This window comes from Onychomys torridus, chromosome 23, assembly GCF_903995425.1.
Source record: "Onychomys torridus chromosome 23, mOncTor1.1, whole genome shotgun sequence".
In the NCBI taxonomy this organism is placed as follows: domain Eukaryota; kingdom Metazoa; phylum Chordata; class Mammalia; order Rodentia; family Cricetidae; genus Onychomys; species Onychomys torridus.
In genome coordinates, this window is record NC_050465.1 from 31,598,378 (window position 1) to 31,625,226 (window position 26,849).

General features: G+C 38.7%; 2 protein-coding genes across 5 annotated transcripts in view; both read left to right on the plus strand.

Annotated features, from left to right (window-relative positions):
* Window positions 1-13,622, plus strand: part of Ercc5 (ERCC excision repair 5, endonuclease) — a 51,600-nt gene extending 37,978 nt beyond the window's left edge. For 2 of the 4 annotated variants that reach the window (XM_036173170.1, XM_036173172.1), the window contains 2 exons: window positions 428-512; window positions 2,703-10,594. In XM_036173170.1, the coding sequence (XP_036029063.1) occupies window positions 428-512; window positions 2,703-3,254 (637 nt within the window). In that variant the 3' untranslated portion in view covers window positions 3,255-10,594. Of the gene's footprint in view, window positions 1-427; window positions 513-2,702; window positions 10,595-13,574 lie in introns of those variants that run through there. The other 2 variants (XR_004943585.1, XR_004943586.1) reach the window with 2 other exon arrangements.
* Window positions 13,196-20,568, plus strand: LOC118573099 (protein-lysine methyltransferase METTL21E). Its single transcript, XM_036173181.1, has 3 exons — window positions 13,196-13,741; window positions 14,450-14,567; window positions 16,472-20,568. The coding sequence occupies exons 1-3, from the start codon at window positions 13,529-13,531 to the stop codon at window positions 16,873-16,875; spliced, it is 735 nt and encodes a 244-aa protein (XP_036029074.1). The 5' UTR covers window positions 13,196-13,528; the 3' UTR covers window positions 16,876-20,568.
* Window positions 20,569-26,849: the final 6,281 nt, after the last annotated feature.

Below are 26,849 nucleotides of genomic sequence, written 5' to 3' on the forward strand. Positions count from 1 at the left end.
TACACACAGTAGTGAGCTGCCATGTAGATGCTGGGACTTGAACTCAGGTCCTCTGGAAAAGCAGTCAGTGCTCTTAACCACTGAGCCATCTCTCCAGTACAACTTATTTTCTTAAACAAGTATGTAGGATATCTGCGCCTTGCATTTATTCTAGGTTAGCTATGCTTTGTAATAATGAGTCTTTGGTGTCCTAGTATGAATTTTTAAATGTCTTCTGCCTTAGGAGAGTGACTAGAACATGCTGCAAAATGATCATGTTAGAGTGGCTTGTTTTGCCAGCCTTTTATCTGACCACTTCAGTCATTATAAATATAATTTTTCCTGGGGATACAGGGAATGGCATCAGTGGTTGACTCTTAGATCTTTTTGTTTATTACTTGTTAAGTCTCTTTAAAAAAAAAAAGTCTGTAAATCTTAACTACAACACTTTTTGTCAGAGGTATTTTGGCTGGAACAGGACAAAGACAGATGAGTCCCTTTTTCCAGTCCTAAAGCAACTGAATGTCCAGCAGGTAACTAGATTTTCTTTATGTGCAGAGTGTTGACTGTAGTTAGTAGGATGGTTGCTGATAATGTTGAGTTAACTCTTATTTCAAGGCAAGCAACTGAAGGTTTGAAATGATGACACCTTAAAGAATAGACTAAAATAGAAGGGGGAAATTGGGCCCTGAGTCCATTTTTTAATATTACAGTTAGTGCTGCAGTGTTCTTATTTCTGCTGACTTTGAAAATATTCTAGTCTAATAAATGGTTTCATAGTAAGATGTTTGAAATGCAATGTATTATACTCTGGAGCTATCTTCAATTTTTAAAAACCCAGGAAGTAGTCACTCCAAAACAATTTTAATCATTCATGTTTCTTCAAACATTAACATTTCAAGTTACAACTTATGGTCTGGTCTTTATATTAACATTTCTGTAAAAGAGGGTTTTTTTTTTTAGGAGGAAAATGGCCTTTTGTGTTGCCTTCAGTTCTTCTAAATGGGTGTTTATGCTTGTCTTATCTGTGTTCTCCTGCTCACATCAGATAAGCCTTCCTCCTGTAGAGGACAAATCTCTCTCACCCGCAGCCACTCAGACCCAACCACGTAAACACACAGAGACTTATATTGATTATAAACTGTATGGCCGTAGCAGGCTTCTTGCTAACTTTTCTTATATCTTAAATTAGCCCATTTCTATTAATCTATAAGTGGCCACATGGCTTGTGGTTTACCGGTATCTTAACATGTTGCTTGTCATGGTGGCGGCTGACAGCGTCTCTCTGCCTCAGCCTTCCACTTCCCAGAATTCTCTTCTCTGCTTGTCCCGCCTATACTTCCTGCCTGGCTACTGGCCAATCAGTGTTTTATTCATTAACCAATCAGAGCAGCACATTTAACATACAGAACATCCTTCCATCTCAGAAGCCACTCATAAAACATACATGTAAAAAGAAATGAGACTATAGTTTTTAAGACAATGAAATCAGTTCTCATTAAGTTTGGGTAATTTAGGGAAAAAGTCCAGTACAACTGATTTTAAGACTATTCCCAGGGGTTCCCTCCTGTTTTTCTGATGACTTTTGCCAAGAAGTAGAATGAAAATATTTTCTAGTGACTGGTTATTCCTTAATTTCAGATAAATGCCATCGTAATTATTTTCTCTCCCCATTATGCATTTTTCTCTAAAATTAGAAAGTCAAGATAGTAGATTAAAACTGCTACCTCAGGGGCTGGAGAGATGGCTCAGAGGTTAAGAGCACTGACTGCTCTTCCAGAGGTCCTGAGTTCAATTCCCAGCAACCACATGGTGGCTCACAACCATCTGTAATGAGATCTGGCGCCCTCTTCTGTATACATAATAAATAAATAATAACTCTTAAAAAAAAAAACCAAAAAAAACCTGCCACCTCCTTCCTAATAGTTGTTGACATGCATTTATTTTCCCTTGTTTCCCATGTTAATTTGTTTTTCTACATAAATGCCTCTTGATAGAGTAGGTCTCCTCTTTCTCTTGGCTCATCAACGTACTTCATCTTCTGTGGATTGCATTGCTTTTTATAGTTTCAGAGGACCAGCTTATGTTCATAAAAGAGTTCACATTGGCTCTGTTTCTTTTTGGGATTTTAGTTTTCAGGTAGTTATGAATAATGCTGTTATACACACTAGGTTTAAGAGTATCTTCTCAGCAGGGTGTGGTGGTGCACACCTTTAATCCTAGCACTGGGGTGGCAGAAGCAGGTGGATCTCTGTGAGTTCCAGGCCAGCCTGATCTACAAAGTGAGTTCCAGTACAGCCAGGGCTGTTACACAGAAAAACTGTCTCAAAAAAACAAAACAACAATAAAAAAAGAGTATCTTCTCAACAGTGGATTTGCTGAACTAGAGTCTTGACTTTTGTTTCCTGTGTGACTCTTACTGGCTCCTAATGCATCAGGGAACTTGTCCCTTGAAGGCACTGTGTGATGGTAATGCTCTTAAAAGAAGGGCATTGAATGACTTAGACATAGACTCTGTGAAACTCTGTTGCTGCCAAAGAAGAGGATACAATTGTTAACACCCCTCCCCCCCCAAAATAGAACTAGACCTGCCTTCTGGGAGGTCATGAATCCAAATTCTCAAAACTAGTAAGTAATCCAATGCGAGTGATCAGAGTTGAACTTTATTGATTTGGTCTAGAAACTACTCACTAATCTGGTTTATTATTTTGTTTTATTTTTAGACCCAACTACGGATTGATTCCTTTTTTAGATTAGCTCAACAGGAAAAACAAGATGTCAAACACATAAAAAGCCAGAGGCTGAACAGAGCCGTGACATGTATGCTAAGGAAAGGAAGGGAAGAGGCAAATAGTGAGCTGGACAAAGAGGTTGAGGCCCTGGATAAGACTAAAGGGAAAACCTCAAAAAGAAGCCTAATGAGCCCAAGAAAGACATCAGTTCCCCAAAGAAGGAGGTCTTCAGGAAGTGGTGGGTTTTTGGGGGACATCCACCTCTCAGAATCACCTGGGGATTCAAGTGAGGATGCAGAAGGTTCATCTGTGATGTGCACACGACGGAGAAGAACAGCTGAGTTGTCAAAAGTCAGCTGCTCAGATTTGCCTGACATAGTGAGAGATGCTCACGGAAGGGATGGTTATATGTCTACTAGCAGCTCCAGTGAGAGCGATGGTGACAAAGCCAAGGCTGTGCTAGTGACTGCTAGACCTGTGTTTGGGAAGAAAAAAGGGAAGCTAAGGAGTATGAGGAAAAGGAAAAGGAAAGTCAAAATTTAAAAAGCCAGTGATGTGTAAGAATAATGTTTGTAATGTATTGAGAGCATAAGATTAAATCTATTTGTACAGTCTCCATTTTGAATGTGTGGTTTTTATTTTTATTTTATTTTTGGTTACTAAAGTTTATTAAAAATCAAAGAACAGAAAAACCTTACATGAAAATATGTCTGTTTTAGTGTCTATATTATTATCCACAAACAAAATTGAAACATGATATGTTTTGGTCAAACTGTAGCATAGTTACAGCTGTAGCCAGACCAATTAATCTGGTTCACCATTACAGGGATAGACATGTTCCTGTACCTGTGGAATAAACTTTAAAATGCACGTTTGTAGATCACTTGGGCCAGCCCCAGCATGGTCCTTAATGAAGATACAGTCAATATTGCTACTGTGTAGAGAATAGTACACCTATGAATCAATGTTCATAAATATTCCTTGCTTTTTGACTTACTTTTATTTTACAAATATTCTTTAGTAACAGGTTCACGACTTAAATAGTTTTAAGTATTTTGGATGATTCAAATCCTCATGAACTACAGACCCTGGGTGTTGCTCTGCTCTGGAATGCCTCCCAGAGTCAACAGCGCCACAACAGGCCTGGCGACAGTGAGGGGCAAAGTGTATGGTTTTAAAACATGGATGCTAAGATGGACAGTGCTACAATTTGTATAGCATTTTCTACTTTATCATTGTTCCTATTGTCTTACCATGTCTGAAGCTTTGAGACCACATTAAGGAAAAGGAAAGGGTTTGTATCAATGAGTGCTCTCTCAATATGCATTCCCTCTGACTCAGACCTAGACGAGAAGAAAAATATCCTTACTTTTCAGTCCACAATCTGGCAGTTCCAGCAACTCAGTGATTCTCTGTGTCTCAGTGTTGTTCCAAGGCAGATAGGAGAGTGCTTCATGCTTGGATCATGGAGGGACATTGTATGATCTAGCAAGTTAATACTAAAAAAATTTCAATGGTTCTTTTTTCCTTATGAAATAAGTTAATATGTTTGAGATAATAGCAAAAGCAATTTATTATTTAGGATGAATTGGCACATCTGTAGTTTACTTAGGATTATGACCATCATGTACTTTATAAAGTAACCTTTCAGCTCATTAATTTTTTTTTTCTTTAGCTTTATCTTCATTTTGCTGTGAAAGCAATATATTCAGTTCTTTATTTGTATCATCTTAAACACAGTTCTTTTAAAGTCTATGTTTCGGTCACCTATGAGTTCATGCTGTTTCTTAGTTTGCCTGGTGAACTTTGGCAGCTGGACTGTGTGTGAAAAACTGGAGAAATTTTTCTGGCTGTCTGTCCAGAAGGTCTGTGGAGGAGCAGCTGGGCAGAGGTGAGTCTTCCATGGTTCAGGTCTGGTTTGTAGTCTTGCTAACACGTGTGCTTCTGTTTTCCCCTCATTCCTAGGAATGGCTTTCAGGAGGACCATGAGAGGCTTGGGTGTTTCTAATTTTTGCTTTTCGTATCCTTTTGCTTCAGTAATAAACCATGTTCCCTGAAACAGTTTAGTTAGCAAACTCTGAGTGTAAAGTCAACACTGAAGACTTCTGTGGCCACTCATTGTTTTGGGCTTTCAGTTCCTGGCTTCTTTGCCAGCCCAAAATGTTACTTTGTCTAATCTCCAGTTCTGTGAGGTTGCCCAGAGTTGTCTGGGGATATTTGTGTGTGGTCCTTTTTCTGGTTTCTCAGCCTTTTTGTTTCACCAGAGTAGGATTTAATGTTTCTTACTGCTTTGGTAAATGCTTAAAGGAAGCGGGAGGACACATTTCACTTATTGGTATGCATGTTTGACTTTGTGAGTTTATGTGAGTGCAGGAGCCCAAGGAAGCCATTAGAGGGCACCAAAACAGGAGATATAGTTGGCTGTGGGTACTGTGAGCTAAACATCTGCAAGACCTGGTCATGGTCATTGATGAATGGTTTCTTCTGCTACAGAAAGGATTTACTTTAACAGATTTTGAGGAGATACAGTCTATCGTGGTAGGGTAGGCCTGGTGGCAAGTTTGCTCACATCTGGGCTAGTGAACAAGCTGGAATTCAGGTTGGGCTGAAACTTCAAGTCCTACCTGTCAGCAACCTACTTTCTTTCTCCATTGGGGACCCACCAAACAGCTGGGGGCCAAGTGTTCAAACATGAGTCTGTGAGAGAACACATATCCAAATTTTAGCAACCAATAATCAGTAATATCTAGAATTCTTGGCTGCTTTGATAGCTCTGTGATATCATGAAACAGAAGTGTGTGCATCTGTGTGGGTGAGAGTGTATCTGAGTATGTGTTTAATTTTGCTTTCTTAATAGAGACAGAATCCTTATGTAAGGCATAGCTGGAGGCATCAGTCTCCATGTACTCTTCAGTGTAACAAATGATTATTGTCATATTGGTTAGTATAATTGATTTGGGAGTTCTGCATATTATAAATCTAGCACTGGGGATTTCATGATCTTTCAAATACCTCCCTGAAAGAGGTAAATAATTTTTATTTATCAAGTCATTATTCATTCTTGTTTTAAATAGTCAAAAAGGGAGTGTTAACTGAGAAAAATTAACTGCCTTTGCATAGCAGTGTGAATTCTTCAGGATTTTGGAATTCCAGGAATGTTTTACATATAATACTTATTCTCCAAGTACATACCATGTACTTTTTATATTCCTGTTTTATAAATGAGATAAGCTAAGAAATGTAGATGGCCCCAAGTCATAAGCAGTTATTACCATGAAAAATGAAAACTAGACTTCATGATGCCTTGGTCTGTCCTGTACATGAAATGGTCTCAGTTCAGCTCTGTGTACATCATGGTATAGAAGTATTTCTTAGATGTTGTACTCACATTCCTAACCGTGTAGTCTTGCTTGGCTTTGATTTTTCCTGTGACATTAAAGCTAGTATCAGTGAAAGGGAATTTATGTGTGCCCTGAGGTACATGCCTATATGCTGGTGTGTAGATGCTCAGAGAACCATATCCCAGCTTGCTCATTCAGCCTCAGTGAGAAGGAATAGTGGTCATTTGATTCTTGGGTACAGAACAATGCTACATACATGTTGGTGTAGTTGTTAGATTCTAAAATCTGTTTTCATATCCAGATAGGTGACATAAAACTGCATGGTCTCTATTTCATAGGACATCATAGCCACAGAGTCTTAGAATAACTCTTGGCATCAGAATTGAAAACTTAGTTTGCTTTCTCTTGTGTAGCCTACATTCTCACTGTAGGAGTGGTGTGTATTCACGATCTAGCTGTGTTCCCAGGCAATCATGGAACATTCCTACTGTTCTTCAGCCTTTGCTTTCTGGGCTTTGCAATGTCACTGCTGCGCAACCAGAGGCACAGAAGCTGCAGCTGTTGGACCCTAATCCCTTCTGCTTGGATTTGTTGCCAGGGTATACAGTAGTGAATTACCAGCTCTGGAGACAGCCTTGCAGGCATTACCAGAGGCTTCAGCAGCAAATCACAACTTGTGGATGGTACTATTCACCTTCTATAAACTCAGCTAACACTTTTAGGTATGTCCAGCCTTACCATTGACCAAATACTCTAGGCAGACAGGTATAATAAATACTCCTTTAATGAGAGAAATGGAAAACTTGGGGGAAAATGTCTTGCTATTCTTTTAGCTGTGTGATCACGATTTTATTTAAATTTGTTTTTTATTGGGTATAACTGTAGGGAAATAATTTGGCTTCTAACTTACAGGGGCATGCTACAAAGAAAAAGATGGTAGCTGGGAAAATTACTTGAGATCTTTGGAAGAAAGGAGTGTTTTATTAGTTTATGGAAATACTGGGATTGTTTGGCATGTGAAGTCAAACTGAGAAGTAGAAAACAGCTAATTGTTTTCAGAGACCAACAGCCCATTGTTGTAAACTGGGGTGATGTGGACTCATAAAGGTAGAAGCTTACCCAAAACACCACCTGATGGTTCAGTTAGTTGGCATTCTAATTTGTTAATGTCACATTGGTGGGAATGAGTGGATTGTGTACTCATTGATAGATTTATTTTCAGTTAATAGCATGGTTTATACTATACCAAACCAACCTATTTCTTCCTGTGTTGAAAGTACTTATTTAGAATTGATATCTTTCCTTGTGATGGCTGAGGTCATCTCTGCTGAGGATAACGTTCTTTTTCTATAACAGTTTTTAGTTTCTGACCATGAAGCCATTGCTCTGATTCTGATGGATACTAAGTAGTGTCTATGACCTCTCTTAAATCATACTATAATATATGATATTTTACTACAAATTTCTCAGCTACATCAGAAGTTAAACTGCTACATAAGTATAAGTACATTACTACACACTTTGAAGCAATTACTAGCATTTGATATTTTAGTGAATTATGTGCTTATTGTTCAGCAAATGATCAAGAAAACATCAACATATTAATTAATTCAGCAGGTGATGGATTCAGGATCTCAAAAAGGTAAATAATTTTGTTTTTTCTTTTAATTTGACCAATTCTGAAACCATTAATAGAATCTAAAACCTTACTTTTTTAGTCTTCATTAATACTTTAAAGGGAACTTGGATTTATTAATTGCATATTATATCCTGACTTATGTTTGCTAACCTAAAAATACCTTCAGTAATTTTCAATGAATACTGTTAAACACCAGTGGTCCTGATGATATATTATGGATAATTTTGACTGGCAATATTAATCTATAGAAGACATAGAAAGATTTTTAGAGTTTTTCTTTCATCTGCAAAAATTGACATTTTAAAACAGATGCTATACACCAAGCACATTATTGTGATTATTTGTTAAAAGTTTGAGAGAGAGCAAAATAATTCTATATAAAAACTAAATATTTTGATCATGTTTGGATTAAAGATGAATTTAGGCTACAAAGTATCTGCAACATGTATTTATCATCTTGATATTGATTTGAGGCAAAAATACATAATGTAATTTGGGTCCTAGAGGTAAGAATTTAAACTTGAGTATCTGAAACTGGCCTACCATTTTCAGTCTTTCTTGAATATGACATATTGCTTTTCATAGGCTACTAAGTATAATGATCTTCATTGAAATAAAGGTATTAATTCTTACATAGACTAGAAAAATTGCATTTTGTGGAGCATTTTAACACAGATGAAATTCTCTTCCATTTTCTTTCTGTACCTCTTCTCTATACATACTGTAGATGTTTTCAAATAAGTTCTTTCTTTGGGCCACACCAGGTTTAACAGGTGGTTCTTACCTAGGTGAGCATATTTGCCAACAGAGTTGGGTGCAGCCTACCTAAATTAAATGCCAATGCTTTGCAAACCTAAAGGTTTAGGTTGTAATCTCATAGAGAACCCAACTCTTCATATAATTTGAATGCAGATGTAATTTCTGTGTTATATAAATAGAGTCGTGTCATTTTCATAGCCAACAATTTTTGGTTTCAGATGTGCACATGATGATTTGGCAAATTACAACTGAAGTGGGAGTAGTTCAAGATGAGTTTGAGATAGAGCAAATGTTGAAATATTTTATAATAGGAGCAGACACACCCCATAATCATCTGAGTAGCTAATTACAAATGCAAAAGTACATTTAGATGCAGAGTGCTAAGGAGATGAAGTGTGTGCTGCTGTAGCCAAGCCAGATGATGTTTTGTTGGCAAGGCTTCCACCAAGTAGAGGAACACTGGGTTCTCAAGTACTGAAGAATCTTTATCTGTCCTGTCCTTTTAGTATCGTGGGCTTGGAAAAGATGGAATAAGGCCATAGTTCAGTCCTCGTATTTCAGTACTTGCAGGAACATCTGAGAATTATAAGATGACACTTATCTATACACAGATTGAAAGCAGGACTAGGATGAGGGCTGAAAATTCCTCCCTGTGTATGTCTAGTAATCTAACTTCTCTAAAGCTTCATTTATCTTAATTTTTCTAAATATATCGTGTTGCCTGCTCCTTGCCATAGCCCCCAGAGCTGCTAGTACATTTAGCAGAGTGTTGTAAGATAGCAGCTCCTTAGAATCTTCAGCTGTGGAGCAAACTCCACATCCCCACCCAATACTCCACAATCCCAGTGCACAGTGATTCCCAAATCTATTGCTCTGGACTTATGTAGGATAAATGGTTGTGGTGGGGGATCAAGAAAGGAACAGAAGTGGGAAAGCTTTTAGATCACACCGTAAGTGCTCACATGGGGGTAGAGGGAGATGGATAGAGGGTAGGAAGACCTGTCAATTGTGTCAGCTGCAATATAGATCAGAGTGGGCTGATAACAGGATTCCTTGAGCAAAAGTTGACTGCTAGAAAAGGCAGTAAGAGCCTGGATAAAGGCAGCAGCCAGCAGAGAAGTCAACTAGGAAGCCTGTGCTTATGAAGTGGTGTATGTCACCCATTGGGGACAGCAATTGGCATTAAATAGTGACATCCAAAACAAAGTTTTGGAGACATCTGAGGTGGATTGGATTGGTATATTTAAGTTCTTTTTATTTGACATGTATAAAATTGGTTTGTTTAGCATATATTTATTGAGGTTGCCTTTTTAAACCTTCAGTATGTATGAATGGGTGAGTCTCATGTTATCATTGTATGTCTCCAGTTAGTATAGCAAACATATTGCTCTAGGCTGCAGCACTGCACCCAAGCCTGATCTCAATGTTAGTCCTTGGGCCAATCTTGTGCAAGGATTATCTGATTGCAAATGTCATTTTCTTTAGGATGCTTCTTTTGATTCAGCCAACCAACCAGGGTACACCAGGGTACTTCAAAAATGCCTTTCTTTTTTGTAATAATCACCAAATTTCATTGATGTTTATTTAGCACCTTCCCTTTTTTGATCCAAGTCTCAATTTCTCTGTGCAACAATTTCCATTCTTTTTGTTTTCCACTTGCATCTTGAACAATCCCAATAAGAAAAGATTTTTTTCTTCTTTAAAAATATAAAATATAGTATTGTTTGGACTGTTTGATTGAAACTAAGCAGACCAAGAGACTGGAAATATTTGTGGAATCTTCTCAGAAGTCAGTTTCAAACAACGACAACAACAACAACAAAAAACAAAAACAAAAAACAAACCCCAAGATTCTGAGCTGCCAAAGTGTTCAGAACCATATCTTTTATGCTAGCCTGTGACAGTTTATGAATCTGAAAATATCTTTTCAAAAAAATCTTCAGGTTTTCCTCAAAAGCACTTATCATTTGTCTTTGAATAGAAGATTCAATTGAAGGACAGTTTCTTTCACTTAGTGGGGTAGTTTGTACTTTAAATTGTGCTGACAGGTTTTCATGACAGCCCTCAAATGGAAGCTTGAATTCTCTTTTCACAGCTTTTAAAGTCAGTCTCTGTCTCTCTCTGTCTCTCTGTCTCTCTCTGTCTCTGTCTCTGTGTCTCTCTCTGTCTCTCTCTCTCTGTCTGTCTCTCTCTCTCTGTCTCTCTCTCCTTTTCACATTTTATATCTCCTGTTGAACCTAAAGATACAAAAAAGAATATTGACAGACCTTTGCTTCTGAAGGCTGCAGTCCAGCAACAGAGAAGATTCACTGCTGAATTCTTCTCAAGGAAAGCATTATTGAAAGAAATGTGGCAAAATTTTGCTAATTTTCACTTCACACTTGAAATCACTTTTGTTCTCAGGAGAACAAGAACACCTGGTAGATTTTAAATCCCTATCAGCAAATATTAGTAGCTGTAAAATGACACTGACTATTTTATATGAAAAAGTTTTGAAATAGATAAACACAGGAGAACAACATAATTGCAAAACAATTTCTTCATTATTTTTTAATGACTTTGCTATTCTGGCTAGCCAGTGTGCTCTAGGGATCCTCTGTCTCTGCTTCTTAGCATTAAGATTGCATGTGCTCCTCATGCTTTTGTAGCACACACTTTATTCGCTGTTCTATCTCCCTAGTCCATATTTTAAATTGCCATATATGATGGATAGACTCTCTTAGAGTCTTTAAGCAATCAGGAATGCTTATAGTTGTTTGTTATAAACTTCTCTTTGAAGGTCTTTATTTTGGGAGTTTAATTTTCAATTATAATAGAACATTCATATGTGTTGTTGAAATTTCATTCCCTTATGGAAATAAAATTGTTTTCACTATCAAAAAGAAATTATCTGCTCTGTTTATTCAGAAAGACAAACTGAAAAGTCAAAGACACATTTGCTATCACCCACTTGTTAGACACAGATATTGTCAAACTAATCTTTAAAATTATAATAACATGCAAAGTCAGATACATCAGACTCTACCAGCAAATACTCACAAGTAAAGTTTTTATAGCAAAGACTGGAGCTCTTAGAGACTCTCCTAGGGTTTGGTATACTCTACCATCTATTGATCCCTGGTGCCTTAGGTTATTGTCAAAGGAGTAGGCAAGGAGGCCCATGAGGAGCTATTCAGCTAAAGGTCAAGGAAGCAATTAATGCCTGCTTTTTCCTAAAGAATTTCTGCAGCAAATGTTGACACCATCACCCTGTCAGTCTCAGCACACCAAGTGCATACAGTGAGATGAAAGTTAGAGTTCAAATAAAACATATTACCAGTATTATTTGGTTCCTGAATGCAAATGCTTATGGCTGCTTAAGGAGAGTTTCAGATAAACGTTTTGAAGGGCACTGCTCTTCCTGAAGAACCCATTGTTCATCTTTCTGCTTTCTCTGCATCTCTAAGGACCAATGTTTGTGGGAGAAGGAGAGTGGGGTGGTTGATATTACGATGCTATGTCTAGTACCAAAATAACAACATAAAGACACATGATGATAAACAGTGCAGGAGTATATTATTGAGTAGAATTAAGTATTCTTGTTTTTATGAATAACCAGAGGTCATAAAGTATAGGTTACTATACATTACCAAGACACTTGGAGTTGTACTGTGAAGTTGCTGAAGAATCAAGATCTTATACTTGTAGCTAGAGTTTTCCTGCCTGGGCCACAGTCAGGACAAATCTCTCTCACCCACCAGTCCTGCAGCCACTCAGACCCAACCAAGTAAACACACAGAGACTTATATTGCTTACAAATTGTATGGCCACAGCAGGCTTCTTATTATCTAGTTCTTACATCTTAAATTAACCCATATCTATTAGTCCATAAGTTGCCACATGGCTTGCTTGTCATGGTGGCGGCTGGCAGCGTCTCTCTGCCTCAGCCTTCCACTTCCCAGAATTCTCTTCTCTGCTTGTTCCGCCTATACTTCCTGCCTGGTTACTGACCATTCAGTATTTTATTTATACAGAGCGATATCCATAGCATATACTCCCACCAATCTTCCTTTTAATCCAGTTGAACCCAGTGATGGCCCTCAAGACTTTTTTTTTTCTTTTTTTTTGATACAGGGTTTCTCTGTGTAGCTTTGTGCCTTTCCTGGATCTTGCTCTGTAGACCAGGCTGGCCTGGAATTCACAGAGATCTGCCTGACTCTGCCTCCCGAGTGCTGGAATTAAAGGCATGCGCCACCACCACCCAGCAAGACTTGTTTATAAAAGCCATTTCAATTATTTTGTGCTTCATTTAGTGTTGCAGAAATAGATGGTGGTGGTATCAACTTCAGTAAACACCAAAGAGATGGTGAAGGCATGACATATGAAGAGTTAAGTTAAACTATAAAATACTTCTGTTCTTACATTTTTTAAAGTGAGGTTAGGAGTGAAATGAGTATGCCACAGTCTAGGTGTGGAATGAGTGAAGGTCAGAGGACAACTTGGGGGAGTCAGCTCTTTTCTTCTACCATATTCAGTCTAGAGACTGAATTTGAATCCTCAATTTGGCAGCAAGCTCCTTTACCCACTGAACCATCTTGTCCCTGTGAAGTATTTTTAAATAGTTTTCTAGTTTATTTCATCTAAAGTCAATGAGTATTCAACAATACCTTGAGAAGGGCTGTATTTCCATCAGGTTTTCCTTTTTTTAGGACTTAAATATATATATATATAAATATATATATATAATTTTCTGTAAGTATGCAAAATAATGAGTTTCTTTTTTATATTCTCATGCCTGCACCATATTCAACTCATATCCTTCCATATCACCTTTCCTTGGCTCCCTTCTTTGCACTTCTTTCCTTTCATATTCCCAAGTAGTCCCATATCTAGAGTTCACATATAGAATATAACGTAAAATACTTGCCTTCCTTTTCATTCTTTTCCTCTTCCATTAGTCTATCCTCCTTTCACACAGTCTCCCTTCTACTTTCATATCTAACAATCTAGGAAATCTTGATTAAATCTTAAATCTAGATTCCTCACATGAGGAAAAGCATGCAATATTTACCTCATGGTCCTGGCGTATTTCATTTAGCATGATTAAAACCAGTGCTGTTTGTTTGTTTGTTTGTTTCCTTGCAGAGATCAGAGAAGGTGATGATGACAGGCAGGTGGTCGCAGAGATCATGGCAAGAAGTTTTATTCCGACTCTGATAACAACTATTTCTTGGGAAGGCTTTCACTTTGCTGGTCATGAGATTCGGATTACTGAAGCCAAAGATTGTTATGGTGCTGTTGTCTGGCCATCGGTATAACTTATTAAAATTTGCTGCACCCAATTACTCTCCATTATTCATTGTTACATTTTTCTCAGACGAAGGCAACAGATTACAAGATTGTATTTTATGATTTCAGACAACACTAAAAGTTAGACATTATGCAATGGGAAATTGCTTCTAACAGTTAAATTTGTTTATGAATTTATTGACATTTGTACCTAAATAAAGATGTGAATACCTTCAGTTTTTATAACTATGAGAATTGAAAAGAGTAAATGTTTTCACTCCCCATTTTATTGACTCTGAGTTAAGCAAGCATAAAGGATGTCTATTTGAGACTCACAAGCAGGATACTCAAAGGCCCCACTCCTTTACCCATTATCTCAGGAAGGGTGGCAGACCACCACTACTCCCCACCCCAACTGCACACTTTACTTGGAATCATCTGGTATTGTTAGAAGTTTGAATAAGGTAAAATTTAAACAACTACGCCCTGTATTGTCACTCATTTCTCTCTTTCTTTTCAACAAGGACTTTTTCTAGCTGACCAAAATGTTAAGCCTATGAGAGGATGTACTTCTATCATAATTTTCTGGAATTATGTACATGAACACCCCCAAATTTACTCATATGCAGATGTGCACATGTGCAGATCATAATATCTATGGCATATTTACCAAATAGGGTTTGATTTTAACTATTAATATTTCAAACACCCTTTCCTCTCAATTTCCATAGGCCCTTGTTCTATGCTATTTCCTGGAAACACATGCCAAGCAATATAACATGGTTGATAAAAATGTGATTGAAATTGGAGCTGGGACAGGGCTTGTCTCCATTGTGGCAAGTTTACTTGGTAAGGAAGTATTTTTTAATTGAATGTAGTTCATCAGGAAACTAATGACCAAATATCATTAGTTATTTTTTGCTTTCCAGTATATTATGATCTGGGCTTATATGTAACTCCTTAATTCTATTTTAAGATTTATTTATTTATTTATTTTATGTATCTGAGTGCTCTATCTTCATGTATGACTTTATGCGAGAAGAGGGCATCAGATCCCACTATCTATGGTTGTGAGCCACCATGTGGTTATTGGGAATTAAACTTAGGTCCTCTGGAAGAGCAGTTAAGGTGCTCTTAATTGCTGAGCCATCTCATAGCCCCTCCTTAATTGTTTAAAACAAACTTCATCAAAAAATTCTACCAATGTTAATATCGCTTTGCTGGTTTCTTTCCAAAAATTTCCATGTACCGTAGTTTTAAATCTTCCTGTGGAATGAGAGCCTAGGTAGGAGGTGAAATTATTCATCTTGTTAGATTCCTTTGGGGTTTTGGAGTGCCATACTTTTATGAACATACATCTGTTAAAATAGGGAAGAAGTATTAGAAATGACATGAAACACACACCTTAGCTTTGATTTTTAGGGGTTTGTCCCTGGATTTGTTTTTTCATTTCCATTCTCATTTGGTTCTACGTATAAGGCTCAGAATTCTTTTTTCTGACCCTTGATGATCATGTTTATTCTTGGGTTGGAGAAAAATAAAAGTGTAAATCAACTTTTTCTCAGGGTTGGAAGAATCAGGTTATTAATACCATGATGCATCCCTTCAGATGTCTTATACATTTAAAGAGGTGACTGTACAATCTTCTATTTTCTGCATGGGATAAATCCTGTGCTTCGGCCAACTTTTGATGGAAGGATGACTAATAGAATACCATATCTGCACACAAAGAGTATTGGAATACTCCACTTTGTTCACTTATGCACCTTTTCATGTGTCTTTGCATGGACTTCTGTAGTAGCCACAGTTCTTTATATGCCATCTGGTGTCGTATTCCAATGGTATTTATTAATGGGTGATCTGCCTGTAAGTCCTGGGCCATTTCTCCACCTAGATGTGCTTATCTTGATTACACCGGTGAAATCCAGGAGCTTCTTTGTGGTACTTATCCTCATTGGTCCTGTTACTATGATAAATACCAGGACCCAAATCAATGTGCTAAGGAAAGGGTTTATTTCATCTACAACTCTCAGGTCACATTTTATCACTGAGGGAAGTAAAGGCAGGAACTCCAGGCAGGAAACTGGAGTCAGAAATTGATACAGAGGCTGTAAAGGAGTGCTGCTTCTTGGCTTGGTTGTCATGGTTTGCTTAGCCTGCTTTCTTATATAACTAAGGACCACTTGCTCTATCTGCAGTGAACTGGACCCTCCTACATCAATCATTAATCAAGAAAATGCCCCTACAGACTTGGCCACAGAACAGTTTGGAAACATCTATGTTAAGTTGACAGAAAGCTAGCCAGCATGGTATTGATAGTTTGTTGCTAATCTATGTTATTCACCAAATTTCAAAGCATGCGCATACTTGGGACTCTTTTTGGAAAGTACTTGTTTAATCTTCATTATTGACCTTGGATCATTGCAATGAGGTGTTTTTGTTTGTTTGTTTTTCTTGTGGTCATTTTTTCTCCTAAATGGAGAACAACAATGATGAGCTAGAGAACAATGATGAGTTAGAAAAGAACCCAGGGGGTCAGCAGGATACAGAAATACCACAAGATTCTGTTTTGTTCTTTTTTAAAAGGAGGGGCAGAAAAGTGTATTAGTGTCCATTCTGAAAATCACTCTCCTTCTGTATGTGTTGCCTAGTCTTTTCTTTGGGTCTAGCAGTTGTAGAGAATTTGAGTGCATGTTAGTTGAAACCTGACTGATCTTATTACAAGAGCTTTTCCTGCCATTCTTTTTTCATAGGTGCTCGAGTGACTGCTACAGACTTACCTGAATTACTTGGAAACCTGCAATATAATATTTCCAGAAACACCAAAATGAAATGCAAGCATTTGCCCCAGGTTAAAGAGCTCTGCTGGGGAGTAGCATTAGACAGGAACTTCCCCAGGTCTTCCAATAACTACGACTACATCCTGGCAGCAGATGTTGTCTATGCCCATCCTTTCTTGGAGGAGCTTCTCATGACCTTTGACCATCTCTGCAGAGAAACTACCATCATCCTCTGGGCCATGAGATTCAGGCTGGAGAAAGAAAATACATTTGTAGATAGGTTTAACGAACTGTTTGACCTGGAGGAAATTTCTAGTTTCCCCAGCCTGAATATTAAGTTGTACAAAGCTATGAAGAAAAATCGGAGGAGTGCATAGTGCATATTGTCTGTTAATTAGGGCATGGGCATGCCAAACAGTTTCTAGTAGATCATTACTTCAAGGAAAACACACACACACACCACCACTGTAAGAATAAAAATTAACTCTAAACTTTTCTTATTTTAAGCAAGAATTTTTACACACATGGTAGGTGCATTTGTAAGATTAGGATAATTTGTTCCCAAGTCTGTCTGCTCAGTACTCTAATTACATTGTAACAAACTTTCGGTAACACAGTGCTGTGTCATCAGAGCAAAATGGTAATTTTCAATAATGATATCTCTAACAGAATGTTATTAATTTCACTTCTTTTTGAGAATGTATTTTAGATTGGCCTTGAACTTGAGGTCTTCTTACCTCAACATCCTGAGTGCTAGCACTCCATGTGTGTAACCACCACACCCATACATGTTGTTAATACTTTTAAATATAGGCTTAAAAGGTTTTATCTTTAGAGGTCAAGAAACTGAATATAGTAAATTTGCAAATAAATTTAAAAAGGCAGATATATGATGTAATGCTCAGTGCTAGGTGTCTGTGGTTCCCACCAGTGCCAGTTTAGAGGGTGGCTGTCATTTCTGCTTGGCAGTTTGGACCTCTAGCATAACTACTGAATCAACCAAACATATGGATTTCCCTCTGTTTATGAGTGGAAAGAGCATAAGAATACCTGAGATTAGTACTTGTTTTTGTAAGCAAAGTAAAATTCAGTTTTTTCACAGAAATAGAAATAATTATAAGAACTTTGGGTTAGAAGTACATAAAAAGATTTAGCTTCCTTATCTCAAATAAGTAGACATGGTTTAACAGATACACCTAGATATTTGAAGTTGTTAGGGTCTTGGAGAAATCCCACAAAAGACCATCATCCATGTATGCAATTAGCAAGAGTGTTTATTCTTGAGAAAGAGTCCAGTATACTGGGGCTGAGTATCCCACACAAAGGCAAAATGGAAATGACCCTGAGAGAGGCTCTTTTTAAGCATAGCCAAGGGAAGGTCCTAGGGCAGTTAGGTCACTTTAGCTATGATTGGCTTAAGCAAGTGGCAATCATTTTAGTACCTTCTAATTGGCTAGGGCTGATGGGTGGTCAGGTTTACAACCATTCCGGTTTTGGGGCAGGCCTGGACAAGTTCCAGGCTTTGTCCTTATTTGATTATCTCCTTGAGCTTGCTGACTGTGGCTCAGGCCTGGCCTGACCTGCTACTCCATGTACCAGGCAGGCCTCCTTGCCCTTGGTCTTGGGGGGTTGGGGTGGGGGAGTGTTGGAGATTGATTGTACTTGTCTGTGGCTCTTTCAGTATTTCCTTGTTCAGTCTCAGGGAACTGAAATTGAGGCCTGATATCTGAGAGGAGACTGAGCAACCTGTTACGGTGACTACTTGGTCCTCTCAAAATCATCTCAAATTTTTTCACGTGGCCCTTAGAAATTAGAATAAAAATAGGTTTAAAGTAATTAAAGTCAGTGTGGAAAGAGTAAATAATTAGGCCTTTATGCCATGTGACTGCCTGGACTGTGTGGCTGACAACACACTGTAGTGGCCTCAGCTAGGCTGTTATGTGCTCTTGGTGATACATGCTCCTCCAGGGTTAGCACTTTCTGAACATTGTCATGGTCAAACACATCTGCGATTATCTCCTGGACCCTGCACTGTAAGTTAGGCACACTTCAGTATAACTCTTGGTGCGTGGGTTTTATAAGGTCATATCTCATCAGTTTTCTATCTGCATGGCTATTTGTCTTTCCCATGTTTATTTAGTGTTCAGCATGCACAGGACAGTGATATCATTATTCTCTCTTCACAGATAAGAACAAAGGCCCAGGTTACACAGCTGTGGGGTTAAATATAGAGACAGTCAAACCCAGGTCTGTTTGAGCACAGAATCTGCATTTATAATTCCAGAGCTGTCTTTATGCATTGAAAGAAAAGTAACTTTCAAACACTTTAAACAACTGAGGTCAGTTCTTCAAAAGGAATAGATACTCAGAAAGAATAATAAATATATTTAAAAATGAGACCTATTCCTCTTAACACTGTCCCTAGACTTTCTACCCATGGAGGAGACATCACAGAAGGCTGTGGTGGGAGTTACACCTGTGGTGTGGTAAAGGAACAGACAGAGACTGGTGAGGTCTGAAGTAAGAGACACACCAGGAAGTAGATCATGGAGGTCCTGTTCCATGGCCTAGGATCTCCAAATACCAGTTCTGGGAGTGAATACTTCATGTAATCATTAGTTAGGCTGTGCAACCATTGGTTAAGTTGTGCAGCCATTGGTTACACTGTGTGGTGATTGCTTAAGCTGTATGGTTGCCATGGAGAATTGAAGAAAAGAATGAAGGCCAGTCTAGCTGACCCATTCAGTACTAGACTTTGACTGGCCTGTTTTAGGGTATTTCTGATTGGAGTAAGGCATTTGGGTCTTTCTATGTTCCTGTATCTGTCCTGGGAAGACTGTTTTGAGGATGGTGGTGGCTGTGATCTGTCTGGCTGCAGCATTTACAGTTGCCTGGTGAAAAAGTTATTCTGAACTTATCTGAGCAGTTTGTTACTGTGTCCACCACATCATTTCAGGCTCCTCAAAGAATTCTAGCTTTTTTTTTCTGCTGAAATAGAGAGCCACTGGATGATTCTAAGTGAAGGAGTGGAATAATGTTATAGCCTGTGAAGACTTCTTGGCCTGGTGTTCTGAGAATGGAATCTCAAAGTCAAGGGATGAACTGGGAGCTGTGGCAGCCATCCAAGCAAAGTCTACACGGGGGAGGTGAGATCAGCTGTTCTAGCTGTACTCTGAAGTCAGAGGCAGCAGAGTGTTCTACCAGGTGGGGTGTGGAATGTGAGCAAGAAAGCCAGGGCTGACTGAAATATCCCTGTGAGCTCTAGAATATGAACTTAGCTTTCGGTTCAGAGAAGGCTTGTGAAGCCTTTTTACAGAGTGAGAGGGAATCCAAAGACTGAGCCCTGAAGTTCACTGGCATTAGGGATCATACAGACATTTTCAGAATTTTTTGGAGGCTATGTGCCTTTCTTCAGTTGTAGCTGAATATGTGATCCTGAAAAATATGAGTTTAATGGCACAGCCTTCTAGAACCTGTCACTGGACTTGCTAAATTTCTAAAAGTTGCCTCAGAGGAATCTAAAGGGCTGAATATCATAGGTCTGCAGCAAAGAACTTGGTGTAATAAGTTGGGCGGGTCGGGGGGGACCCCACCTTGATTCTTGATTTAAAAAAAAGTGTTTGAATATCATTGTGAAGTAATTTTGAAGTAGGGAAGATAAAGTGTCCTCTCAAAGACTGTTGGGACCAAACCAACCATTTGGTTCCTTAAAATTATTCTTTTTCAGACACATCCATACCCACTGTCTTACTCTGTTCATAGATTTTACTTGAGAATTCTAACACCACCCTCACATGGTGCCTCTGTCCTATTTCACTGTGTTTTGTCTGGTCTTCTTCCTGTTTTGTTTTTGGTTTTTCTTGCAATCTCTCCATGTTTTTACAGTAATTCAGTTTCAAAAGATGTAATTTGAAGAGCCTTTTCTATCTCACAGTTCTTCTTTAAAAAATTTGTAGGACTCCATTTGTCGACTTCAATCTGAACAACTCCTGTTGTGAAGTTTGAGACAAGTGAGGATATGTTTTTGCTTTTTTTTTTTCTTTTTGAGCTGAGGATAGAACCCAGGGCCTTGCGCTTGCTAGTCAAGCGCTCTACCACTGAGCTAAATCCCCAACCCAAGATTATGTTTTTAATGATATAAATTTCTCAGTAACTCTTTGAAATTCTAATTGAATGGAGAGCTAGCTATTAAGGTTTTAATTCAGATGGTTGCAGAATAATTATTGCTTCAGAGATGACAAACTGACCTGTAAGTAATGTTCTTTGACAGCTTAAAATGTCATATTTGCAATCATGAAAGTGGCTTTCTAGACAAGTTTTAATATAAAATCCTGATTTAGAATTTAATGATATATATTCTTTGTACCTTTTTTTAAAAATCAGAACAAGGTAGGATAAAAGTATACTTTGCTACCAGTAAATTATTAATGTTTTTCAACCAAAGATTCCCTTAGTATTTTAGTGAATAGTAGGCAGTTGATTTAAGAATTAGGATTTCAAACATGATTTTACAGCTATACATTGGAAAGAAGGGTTGAGGAAAAATTCCATACAGCATCTTTGGGATGAAGAAGCAAAGACTAAGAACTTTTGGGAACAGGCTTCATTATTTAAAATAAGCAATTCAAGGAGACTTAAAGGTGATTACAAGAATGCCAAATAATAAATGTAACTATCTCCCACTTTCTTTGGAGTTTGGTTTTTAATCCTCAGACAGTGGTCTCATGATTGTCATTCATTCATTCACTCATCTATTTACTACTAATTCACTACTTACTAAAAACTCACACTATGCCAATCTAAGCCTGCAGACATAGCAGGGGTCAAAGTGGACAGGGCTGGTTCCCCTGGAGACTATTAGATTGGTGCAAATGGGCTGAGGCAGAGATGCCATTGGCAGGGAAGAGGGAGAAGTGCAAGCAAAGGGGTGGGTAGCCCGAATAGCAGCAAAATGGAATGAAATCCATGGCCAGGAAAGTGTGAAGGTGACTGAGCAGCAGCCTGTCACTGGGCAAAAGAGGACAAGGGCATAAGGAGTAAAGGACAGATTCCAGCACATGAACAGTGTGTGCTGAGCTGGAGAAGCAGAGTCCAGTGACCTGCTTGAAGAATTGTCACTTCTGCTAACTTGTGCTGATAACTGTTGTTAGTGGAATGCACACTGCTTTAGGGTCTAGGTAGAGACTATTCACATACTATCTTTCCCCAGGACCCATAAAAGGATTTGTCCAGTTTACAAGGAAAGACATTGAGACTCAGTAGACATGGGTGTCTTCTCTGAGATGACACAGATGTGGTCACTGGGATGAGAACTCTGATCTCTTCTGTCATAAAGCCTATGCTCTTTTTTTAAGCTCTACAAGAAAATATGAATTTGACTTGTCTTCATATTAATGGGCTACCAGTTAACTGAAGAGTATTGTTTGTCTCCTGAGAACAAATTGGCATAAATGGGGTACTCTTGAGACATACCTGGAAAGATGAGCACCTAGTAATAACAGCAAGCATATGACATAGGTATATAGACGTAGCAAAGGGTATAAATAGAAAATTCATTTTTGTTTACAAAGGAATATTAGATGCACATTGGAATAACCAAAGACATATGATGATCTTAATGCAGCCATTCAAAGAAATAAAATCATTTTTGTATAAAGAGGCTCTGAGAATGAGCTGAATCTGGGAGATGGCTGGGGAAAAGTGATGAGGACGAAGTGTACTGTGACCTCAGGTGGCTTTCAGCAGAGAAGGCCAGTGGGGCAGGGCTGAACTTTAAACATCATCTGATATGTTAGTGACTAGGCTCAGGGTGTGATGCTAGTGTTTGTTGCCTGGTTACTAGGAGAGGACACTTACTGTATCAGCTGAACAGAAGAGAGCTGGTGGGGGGGGGGTGAGGTAAGGACAGCAGCTCTTGGAAACCACCTTCCCATAAGCTTTCCCGGCCATTTAGGCAGTCAAGGATAAGGACAGAGATGCTCTGCAGAGCAGATTGGAACCTGCTGCAGTGAAATGGTTTACATGGAAATGGCCCTCAGTGTCTGTGAGCCTGAGATCCAGCTGATGTCAGGCAGGTTGCTTCTGGAAGGTGAAATTGCTCAGTCAGCCTCACTTGCTGCCTGAAACCCTCTGACAGGTGCCAGTTGCCAGCTGATGCAGCAATATGTTACTCTGTGTGCTTCCGTGATGTCAGAGAAGCTGTCCTGTGAGATGCAGGTTCAGGGGATAGTGCCAATGTCTATGCAGAGCAGTGGCCAGGCCACATAGCTACAAACTGTTCTAGAATTGAGAAAAGGTGATTTTTTTTTTTTAAAAAAACCTGCTAATGGCTTCCCTAGATACCAAGATAAGATGGGAAGAACCTAATGCTTCTGACAATATTCTTATTGTGCCTGTTCTGGATCAGTTTTTAAGTTGGCCAGTAGTACTTGAAGCCTGTGGACTATTGCCTCTACCGAGCCAGAACTGCATATGGAGTTTGAATAATGTAAGAGGTTGAAGCCAATATCTAGAAAGATTTCAGCTTGGATGTGGCTATTGCATATGTTTAGAACATTCTTGTTTTTATTCACTTTTTTTTTTTTGCTTCTACCGACTATTTGAAAACAAAGAATTTGGTTACCATTCTCCCAAAGATAGCACTGAAGATAAGCCGAATTAGAATTGCATACACTTATCACAGTGAGGCCCCAGTGACCTGTGGAATGAAATTTTCTTCCAAATAAACCAATGGAAAAAAATTCAAGCCACGACGTAAATAAGTGATTTGAATTATGAAAGATTTTATGTAAATATATCCCAATAAAGATTAAATACTGAACAGTATAATTCAATACTTATACTATTGATACATTTGATAAATATACTGTTTGATAACAGTGTAATCTTTAGAGATTGTTAAATTCTCCTGCTCTTCGTAGTGCCATGCACATGCTATGGAATAGATGCTGCAAGTAAAGAGAAAGTAAAGGCTGGTTTCCAGTTCTTTGAACAACACACAGGTATTTGACTGCATGTGAGTGACGTGTGTGTGTGTGTGTGTGTGTGTGTGTGTGTGTGTGTGTGTGGTGTGGTGTGTGTGTGTGCGTGTGTGTGGTGTGGTGTGTGTGGTGTGTGTGGTGTGGTGTGGTGTGTGTGGTGTGGTGTGGTGTGGTGTGGTGTGTGTGGTGTGTGTGTGTGTGTGTGTGTGTGGTGTGGTGTGTGTGTGCGTGTGCGTGTGCGTGTGCGTGTGCGTGTGCGTGTGCGTGTGCGTGGTGTGGTGTGGTGTGTGTGTGTGGTGTGGTGTGTGTGTGTGTGTGTGCGTGTGTGTGGTGTGATGTGTGTGGTGTGTGTGGTAGGTTCATATGTGATGCTGATCCTGCCAGCCACAGAGCTAACTCTGAGCCCCCGCTATTCTCATGCATCTCACATCAATCTGAAGCAGGAAGCACTACAGTCTGGGCATTTTGGTAAAGACGTAGATGTGGATGTGCCTCCAAGTTGCCACTCTGCTCAGCCCCTTATTTATCAAGTCTGCTGCCTGTGAAGCTAAACCTCTTACTGTGCATCCTTCTCCCTAGGATGCACTGAATGATAAATCTGGAGAAGAATGAATATTTTTACCCAAAGACATTCCTGAACTCCTGAGTAATTAATGCCTTGAGACTCCATCCACCTTTTCCAAGTTGCACATCGCACATCACACAGGCTGACCTTATTTTTTTTTGTTTGTATTTAATAGTCTCTTATGTTTTTGTTCTATTTATGTCTCTTTTTGACTTTCCTGCCTGCCTCTAAGCTGCCTTGCCATAGGCCAAATGGCTTTATTTATTTATTTATTTTTAAGGAAATACATTACTTTTTAAAAAGTTATTTATTTTATTATTATGCATACAGTATTCTGCATGCATGTGCCCCTGTAGGCCAGAAGAGGGTACCAGATCTCATTACAGATGGTCGTGAGCCTCCATGTGGATGCTGGGAATTGAACTCAGGACCTCTGGAAGAGCAGTCGGTGCTCTTAACCACTAAGCCAATCAGAGCAACACATATTTGCAGAGTACAGAAAGACATTCCCCTATCAGTTTGGTATCGGGCTACTATATGTTTTCTTTTTCAAATTTGTGGTGAATTTGAGCCATGTTTTTCCATGAAATGTCTTTATAATATGTCCAACTCATTCCAGTGATGCAATTTGAAAAACTCAAATCCATCATCATTGTAGAAAGCCATTTTAACATTAAGAGCTGGAGGAAACTGGAGGTGGGATGGGACAGGGTGTTAATTTTTGCTTTTCATATATAAACATGTGGTTAGCACATTGAATTATAGTGGCTGGGGTTGGTTTTCACTGCATGACTTTTCCTAGGGAGACATAAAGAAATGCTTATTCACCCCTGATTGAGAGGGTATCAGCAGGCCCAAGGGAAAATTCCACCCACATTCAGTTTAGTGAACCAATGAGTTTATTGGGGTTAGTTATAGAAGCTCAGGGGACTCATAAGCCACTACACTAGTAGAAAGTCCCCTAGGCAACCTACAGGCAGTGATACAATGGAAGAATCCCACCCACAGTAAACTGTACAACTGAAGAATCCCATCCCAAGGATTGCTCATCTCTTATATAAATTTGGGGAGGAAGGGCTTTCATAAGGATCTCATGAGGGACTAATCATGAGTCTCCTGATCCTGTTCCACCTCTTCCCAGACAATATTAACAGTCCTGATCATGTTAAGGTCTCACTAAGGTCCTCACAGCTGCTTTTCTTCAAGATGGTGATGTCCATGTTTAACACAGAAGAAACAATCCTCTATCTGGGCTGTCCCGTAGAACTTGATAAAGGGGTTAAATGGGTGCATTCCAGTGTAGAAATCTGTAGTTTTTTTTTATCTGTATTTTTTTAAGCTCCCCACAGATTCTCTTGATTGGCCATTTTCAGAGGAATATTTCCTTAGTGTACACAACTAATCACGCACAGGCTTTCTTCTTGTTCTTACTGCACTCTACACGACTGGTGATTTACTGAACAACTTATGAATTCCAAGTTTTCTCTTTGCATGTAATTGCTAAGTAGAGAATTTTCCACATGAAAGACTTCAACTATGTTGAAACCAAACTTGGCCACATTGTCAGATGCAAGATCCCTGAAGCTCAGTCAACGCCAAGCAATTGTTTTTGGAAAGAAAACAAACATTTACTTTCCCCAGTACTGAAATATTAATCAGTCTATTCAATAGAAATTAGAATATTATGTGTTAAGCATAAACTGTATCCTCTACCCAATGAGTCATGCTACTACCCTTTTCCAAAGTACCATCAACACACTAACAATCAAGGGACATATTTCATAGAATTCTGACTGTCTTTGGTCACTTGGAAATGGAATATTTGGTCATATCAATGTATATGGCTCCCCCTAAAGACAACCAGTGGAATTTCCATTGAATTCTTGTTTTCTCTAAATTAAAAAAACTATTTGTGTGGCAAGTTCAGAGTCCAATGTTTCACTTTTATGATTGCTGAAATTACTCAAAGCCATGCAACAGTGAAGCAATAGGTAGGAGGAGTGGTTCTTCACAAGCTGCTGGGGAATTCTAGGTACCCATCTGACCTTGGCCTCTAGTGAAGGTCCGAATGGGGCTGGGGCTTTATCTTTTGCATTAGACATTTTTTTTTCTGTGTACATAGATTTACCTAGGGAATTTGAAAGCTATAGCCAATTATTTTTTAAAAGCCACTTATATTTTCTCCAGAAAGTTTGATAATAACTTGTTATTATCAAAAACTTACTTTGGAATTTTGCTTTCTAAAAGAAATCTTTCCATCAGCTCAGACCGATTACTTCAAAATAGCACAGCTGTGTTGACCTTCAGAGCTGGCATTTTTATATGCACCTTTTTTTTTTTTTAAATCTGAGTTGAATTTCCTCATTTTGTTTATACTTGACCATTGGGACATATGTGAACCACATGTTTATGTAAAAAAAGAGTTAAAGATTCAGAGAAAGTATATATTTTTTTTCCAGGTTAGCAGGGCCGCACTCTCTTCAAGAGCTCTGAAGACTTCGTCTTCAAAATATTCCAGAGAATTCTTTATATAGAGCATTTGGCAGGAGGTATTGTCATTTCATTTTGTTCAAGCTCTGATTCTCCTAATGGACCGAGGGAAATGTTACCTGTGGGGTTATGGAGCCCTTACCAAGGTTCTCAGGGGCTGTGTCTTATGATTCATGAACCTAGTATGTTAATAATTTCCCCATCAATGTGACAAAATGCCTGACATAAGGGAGGATTTAGTTTGTCTCATGGTTTCTGAGGGCAGACACCAGCAAATCAGGGGAGGCATGGTGGAGATCATGATGGGCATGCATTA

Excerpts from the sequence above, each read along its gene's own strand:
- LOC118573099 (XM_036173181.1), top strand. The coding sequence starts at position 13,529 with ATGATTAAAACCAGTGCTGTTTGTTTGTTTGTTTGTTTCCTTGCAGAG. Across the intron at positions 13,742-14,449 it reads GTGCTGTTGTCTGGCCATCG|GCCCTTGTTCTATGCTATTT; the intron begins GTATAACTTATT and ends CAATTTCCATAG. Across the intron at positions 14,568-16,471 it reads CATTGTGGCAAGTTTACTTG|GTGCTCGAGTGACTGCTACA; the intron begins GTAAGGAAGTAT and ends CTTTTTTCATAG.